Raw genomic sequence first — 7,020 nt, 5'->3', positions numbered from 1 at the left:
CTTCTGCAGCTCTCTTTGCAGTGAAGAAATTTTCTACTTTAGTAACCAAAAGAGAGGAGTATTTGTCAGGTTCGATATTTTATACCTCGATCCTGATGGCTGCTTTGTTGCTTTATAAGTAAGAAAACACGGCACAGAAATGGCAAAATTTCATACTAGAGAGCAACTTCTATGGATATCAACGGTAAGCTTCCAAAGCGGAAGAAGAATTGCTAAAAACTAACGTGAACGAGCTAATTTACACCACACCATTATCAGAGCTGCTACAAGCTTGATTCTGAAGAATGCCGTTCCCGAAATCTCCATCCAAGCTCATTTGTTGGACTTCTTGAGGAGAAAGGATCTTGATGCAACGAACACAGTTCACAAATTCCCTGTATGCAATAAGTGACCCCGTAAATATACAAATCAATGTAGGGATTGTACGACCAAATTGAAATGCAATACAGATTTGTGTTTGAAGACTTACTCCCAAGGATCGTCCCCAACTAACAGGACATCATTCTCATGATCCACGTAAACAAGTTTTAAACCAATTCTTCGTTGGTCCTCCAATTGTCCTTGTATACCAAACATACGAGCTAGATCTTGTTTAAGCTCTTCATAGCCGGAGTAACGCGTTATATCAATTGATCTTCCTACGGCTCCGCGCTTGTATACCTTCAATGACAATCTCGGCAACTCAGACCAGAGAAAATAATTGAAAAGATAACATGCGGTAAACAAATTCATGCTTTTGCATAAAAAATTTACCTTTGTATATGTTCGTATCCGAGGCATCTGTGTTGGAGCCCAAGCACCTCCATTCATGAAGCTGCTGTCATTTATAGTGGAATCATTTGAATTGAACGTCATATCGGGAACTCCAAATGACTGGGCAATCACTGCCGATGAGAGTTCGGGTTGATGTCCCTTGGGGTTAACAAAGCTGGAAAGCATGTCTCCTCCAGATGTGACACCATTCGATAAATCATTACCTGATCCAGTCATCCCTTTTTCGATTAAGGGATCTGGCATCATGGGGATCCCTAGCTGGTGGTTGATGTTGGCCCCTAGAGGAACATTGTTCCTTGGATCACCCTGAACTTCCCTGTCCTGACTTGCATCTCTTAACAGCATTGACTGAGAATTCAATGACATTGAGTTGTTTTGTTGAGAGAGAACTGATGTGGCCGAAGATGAACTATCAAAATAATCAATCTGGGTTCCAGCAGCATTGAGGCATGGCTGCGATGCAAAAAATCCCAGGTTCTGACTTTTGGATATGTTCAACGAAGACTTTACACCGTGTTTTTGCTGAAAATCATTTATTAAGTTACCACTGGAAGAGATTGGCTCTAAATTATTACTAGAATTCAACAGACCAGCAGAAGACTCAGCAATCTCGTCCCCCGGCGTTATACTTCGATTGTTTCTACCAGTCATTATGGACTGAAATGCACTTGAACAGTTGTTTGTGGATGGCGAAGTGGAACAAGATGGAACTTCATCGGTCACTACAGATTGGCAATTGATTGTTCCAGCAGTCGACAGCTGATTGTTCATCGGGTTTAAGTTGCTCCCCATTTGTCCAGGCAATTCTGATAGTATGCCAGATTGTTGTTGTAGTAGTTTCTGTTGCTGAGGTGGATGTGCAAACCGAAGATTAGTTTGACTATTACTTATCGTCATCTGCTGGGGTACAACATGCGACTGAGGGAAGGAAGTGGAAGTTGCTCGAGATGCATCCAGCATTTGGTTGGTTGACGCAGACCTAGAGAAGTTCTGAGAAACGTCAGAAAGCTGCTTTTGCTGATCCTGGAATTGTGTTAGTTGGGAAGGCTGTTGCATTGAAGATTGTTGTGCTAGAAGTGATTGTTGTTGCTGATGAAGCTTCTGTAGAAGTTGAATCTGAATTTGGTTCTCAGGCACATGCAACTGTGGGCTTATATGATCCGAAGACTGGGTCGACGTGAAATTCTGCTGCTGATTGTGGCTTAGAATCTGCTGCTGGTTAAGATTTTGAGGAAGACTTCTCTGAAGCTGATGATTGACAAGAGCTTGGGAAGGACTCTGCATATGCAGAAGTTGGGCCTGAACTTGACTTGTCGGTAAAGTTTGATTGATTAAATTTTGTCTAGGCGACTCTGCAATGTCCATCAACTGTTGCTGTGTCTGTATAACGGTGTCTAACGGGTTCAATGTGGACGCCGGCAGCTTTTGGAGCTGATCTAGTTGCTGTACATGTTGGGACGCCCTTTGAGTGTTGAACTGTAAGTTGTTTGGCTGAGAAAGTGATGCCGGTAAAGCTAACTGACGAGAAAGATCTGCACCGGAAAGGTTTTGCATAACAGATCCCAGTAAGGGATTTAAGTAGTTTGGCTGCATTGAGTTAGCCAGGGAAGCATTTTGCTGCATGTTCATCCATTGGACTAAGCTCAGGCCGTGAACAGCTTGAGGATCCTTCATCCCATATTCATCCCCAATCCATGGCATTGATCTTCTGATTAGATTATCTAGATCTGAAGAGTCACCATCTGCAAGGAGAAACATAATTAATATTTTAAAAACAACAGATAAGATATAAAAGTACTTGGAAGTGTGCGTGTTTGGCAAAGCTTATAATCTCTTTTAAGATTGTAGGATCCATGTCTTACTATATACAAAAAGCATTCCAAACATGCTCCAGGGTTAGAGAATTATCTCTGGCCCTGTTTTACCTGACATTCCCAGTTGCCTCGGGCGCTTCGAACGAAACAAAGGTGTAGTAGGGCAAATAAAAAATGGAGCTGTTATAGGTTCAATCTCCCAAATGGAGACACGATTACGCTTTTCCCCAGCATTTGACTCGTCCCAGCCAACCTGCTCATAAAATAAGACATGGTTATTGGTTTATTATCGAATTGAAACACTCGCAAGAATCATATAAAGAAAAAGGGAGCATATTTCACAAACTTGCAAATTCCGCCATTGGGAGTTCTTCCATCTGAGAGGATCCAGGTCACCAACACCGGTTATTGTACCCATATATCTAAAGAAATGATGATCAATAAGTTTAAGTCAAATGAGATGATAATAATCCAAAATTTTGATTCCCATAATTTCTAGAACATGAACAAGTAGAATATAAACTTATTGAAGATCAAGTTGTACCTTCTTGTGCCGGAATCTTCAGTTTCAAACATCATGCGAAAGCGCATGCCAATAGAGATTTGGTTACTGCAAACCGCTTTGTAGTACTTGGCTAACGGGATAACAAATTCAGAAGGACTGGCCCTGTTCCAAATTAAAAAAATATCCTCAAAAACCTTCGAATAAATAAATAAATAAATAAAAATCAACAAGTGTTCCTAAAAGATTGCTTTGGAACAAGCACAGCATACAAGTAAAGAAAACTCAATAATGACCTTGGATTGTAAAACACGGTGAAAGGGGTATTGTTCGCAACAGCGTGGGCAGCTGCTGCTAAAATTCCAATATGCATACTATCACTTGATAAAACAGATGACGATAAGTTGGTTGGTTGTCTATTAGCCCGTCTTATGCCCAAAAGAAGCTGCTGCTTTTCGTCCCTATTCACAAGAGAAAGTTCAGTACTAAGATAGTCGATAGAATATTATTCAATGAGCAAAGGTCGGCCTAGTAATATTCGCAGTTTAAGGGAAGGAGAAACAAAAATTTCTGAAAACTCACATCATTACCTAATAAATAAGACCGAGTCACCTGCAAACAATCTCTTTCCACTGACAAAAAGGCTCCATCCAGTCGTTAGTAAGTGGCGCTTTGGTTGCCCTGAGAGAGAATTTTAAATCATGAAAAATTAAAAGACGCATCTAAATAGTAAAATCTGTGGGGTGGGGGGCAGGGTAATTATTATTGCAGCCCTTGTCATTAATTCTATGGATATGTTAAATTTTAACAGTTAATGTACTCTCAATTTACTAAAAAGAAAAATATCCAAAGTGAGTTTACCTCGAAAAATATGACGAAACGTCCATAAATTTTCATGCAAATCTCTCGCCACAAGCTCTTGAGCAGGTGGTTGCATTGTGAAGTCCTAAATTAGATAACAATTCTCTCAACACAAGACATAATACGAACATCGACAAAGGTTTGCACGGTGGGAATGGGGCTGCAGCCCTTGACAAAGTGATCGCCTAACGTACCAGAAGAGGGAATATTTTTTCTGCCGCACGGCGAGGTACAGAAAAACCGCCATGAGTGCTTGTATCACTTGCAGTCAAGGTTTTACAGAAAAATTCTGTTTGTGGTTTATTTGCTTTCATCGATAGTTCCGATCTCAATAATGCATCCTTATCAAACTGCATATTAAATATGCAGTCAGTTCTTTTATAATCAAACATGAGGATAAGTTTATACTTCAATTAAGGCTAATACATACAGAAGGAACTGGCTGGAGCGTCATCTGGGCATATACTTCGTCTGTTTCTGGATCAGCCTAAAAGATGCCGAGAAATCTTCACTATCATTACCGATGTGAAAATAAGTTTTATAAGTTTCATGTTCTGTGGGAGAAAGTCAAGCTAGCATACCTGTAAGGTAATATCGTGAAGGGAGCATACAAGCTCTGAGGGAAGATTTGCATAGTTTGGGATTTGTCCGTCAACATCCTTTCTCATGGATGCTGCAACCTGAAATTCGAAATCCGAGAATAAGAATTAAGTTAAAGATCGAATAGAATTTGTTACTACAATCGGTTGAAGAAAGTTTCACCTTTTCTTAATCATCTCAACAACAGAAACTTTAAATATCCTACACTTACATCCAAATTCATGAAGCGAACAATAACAAGACAGATTGATCAACACGACGATATCACTCTCCAAAAAAAGTCCAACAATAAACTTTCCATCATACAAATATGAAGGATAAAATTGATAATGATAGAATGTTCCATACATTTTACGCCATATTTCAGCGGACGGGAACATGATACGTGACGAATTTTGATAGTTGTTTGGTGAAATCCACTGAACTCACATACCATTTCAGACTACTTTCATTTTAATTATTTGTTTCATTTTATGGGCACTAATGATACAACTAACAAGGACAAAACCTCCATCATCAAAACTAACTACATAATATAAGCACTTAAATATACAAAAAAATTTCCAATCCACCAACCCACCCAGAGATCTCAGCACCGAGCGCATGTTAGCAATGTCCAATATATATTGTCCTTTTCCTCTGTTATTACCTTATAACCCCGAATAATGATATCCATCATCCCACCAGTAGTGTTGAACACCTATCTAGGTGGCACTGGAGCCCACACCCCACAAATTGAGGCCCGTGGGATCCACTGAAAAATAAATAGCATTACTCTTTAACTCTGAATCCAACTCCTTTTCAAACTATATCCTCTTTGATTGTTCCACCTCACACAATCCAATTTTTTAATCCAATTAACAGCGCACGATAGCACGGATGATGCCCCCATAGAAATATTCATATATATACACACAAAAAATTATGACAGCAATGGAATCCATACATGTGAACATACACAAAGTCAGCAAAAACTGACACACAAGATGAAGGTAAAACATAGGCCACCAGACTGGCGCACATTAGCAACCGTCAGGTTCAGTAGAAAAACCTGTTCACTATGGCCTTGAGGGAAGTAAACGACGTGGGTCCCAGCTGCCGGCAGGTTTACCAGCGGACCAGCGCAAGCTTGCCATAGCTCTGGGTTTATGCTCTTCTTCTGTTCGCCTGTGAAAAATTCCCAAATCAGTCGAAATAAATCGCTAAAAATTAAGCAGTTGGAGGTTTTTAATTTTTTAAAAGAACTTGAGAATCGAAAAGCATACTGAAAAAGAACCAAAAAGTATGTTAGAATCTACGATGTTTACAAGGGTTTGTATGGAGAAATCAAGAAAATGCATATACATACAACATAGATACAGATAGAGAGCAGCTAAATAGTGACCTTCAGATGGGTTCACCGGTTGAACTCCGCCGCCGTGGGCCTTCATTCTTCTGTCGATTCACCCACCAGAGACTTCATCTAGTTTTTACCGCAGCTTCATCTCGCCGGAGAAAAATCAAAGATTCGATAGATAGCCAACAAATAAAAAAACCCTGGATTTGATTCTCAAAACTGGATGAAAAGGAGCTAAGAAAGGAACCTTTTTTCTTCAAAACCTAAAAGGAAAATACTTTTGAGATAGAAACCTAAAAAAGGGACGACGCCGGTAAGTAATATTCCGGCGAAAAATGAAGCTCCGGCGGTGGTTTTGAAGAGAGAGAATGAATTTTAAGCAGAGGAGACGAGACGCTTTGGAAAAGGAGTAGATGTTGAGTATGGCACAGACCAAATGCTGCGGTTTTACTTTTAATTGCCCCTTCTATCACACTACACGTACCAGACACACGCATACTGCACACACTCTCTCTCTCTCTCTCGCCCTTTTTTCACCGTGTTCCAAGGCTTTCACTTTCGTCTTGTTTCTCTCTCTACTCAAAAGTTTTCACCTTTTTCTTGCATTATATTCTGTTTTTGTCGTATGCATGTATACATCTCAATCTCTCTGGCTGCAATGTTTGACCTTTATGTAAGAACTAAGAAGTGATTTTGTGGTAATAATCGGAAAGTGGAAATTATTAGTTATAATTAATTGTAAGTTGGATGTTTACATTGTCATGTGCGATTACTGTTTGTCACAACCTCCAACCCTACCTATTGTCTATTAATTTCATATTAAAATCGAATAATTAATATTTATTTATTATTATTTTTTTTTTTTATACCAGCAATCAACTAATCAATTAAACACAAGTCCTCTCTCAAGTGAATTTCTCATTTTTCTCCTTTGACCTAAAGTTTCAAGGCGATATCTGAGAATTAAACTATTTGTACAATATTAGATGACAAGCATTGTTGACAATATTGGAGATGGCGAAATCCGAACCAATAATTTAAAAAATAGTTTTTGACAATTTAAAATATGAATAGATATGATGATGCCAACAAAGATTGTCATCCATAATTGTACAAATTGCATAATTATCTGA

General features: G+C 39.1%; 1 protein-coding gene across 1 annotated transcript; it reads right to left on the bottom strand.

Moving 5' to 3' along the window:
• Positions 1–21: 21 nt before the first annotated feature.
• On the bottom strand, positions 22–6,467 carry LOC111399798 (auxin response factor 19-like). Its single transcript, XM_023027289.1, has 14 exons — positions 5,936–6,467; positions 5,603–5,718; positions 4,533–4,631; positions 4,382–4,438; positions 4,146–4,301; positions 3,952–4,036; positions 3,681–3,771; positions 3,387–3,551; positions 3,133–3,255; positions 2,935–3,010; positions 2,700–2,841; positions 754–2,516; positions 470–660; positions 22–374 (listed from the first exon to the last, which is right to left on the bottom strand). Exons 1-14 carry the CDS (start codon positions 5,979–5,981, stop codon positions 239–241), a joined length of 3,246 nt encoding a protein of 1,081 aa, XP_022883057.1. The 5' UTR covers positions 5,982–6,467; the 3' UTR covers positions 22–238.
• Positions 6,468–7,020: the final 553 nt, after the last annotated feature.

Source organism: Olea europaea, chromosome 9 (genome assembly GCF_002742605.1).
Source record: "Olea europaea var. sylvestris chromosome 9, O_europaea_v1, whole genome shotgun sequence".
Lineage (NCBI taxonomy): Eukaryota > Viridiplantae > Streptophyta > Magnoliopsida > Lamiales > Oleaceae > Olea > Olea europaea.
The sequence above is the reverse complement of the archived record's forward strand: the minus strand, read 5'-3'. Positions and strand labels throughout refer to the sequence as shown.

What these genes read in the sequence shown, in the direction of transcription:
- LOC111399798 (XM_023027289.1), bottom strand. Translation starts at nt 5,981, where the DNA reads ATGAAGGCCCACGGCGGCGGAGTTCAACCGGTGAACCCATCTGAAG. An exon ending in CCCAATGGCGGAATTTGCAA is followed by an intron (nt 2,842 to 2,934) that starts GTTTGTGAAATA and finishes TTTTATGAGCAG; the next exon opens with GTTGGCTGGGACGAGTCAAA. An exon ending in GTTGGGGACGATCCTTGGGA is followed by an intron (nt 375 to 469) that starts GTAAGTCTTCAA and finishes TATTGCATACAG; the next exon opens with GGAATTTGTGAACTGTGTTC.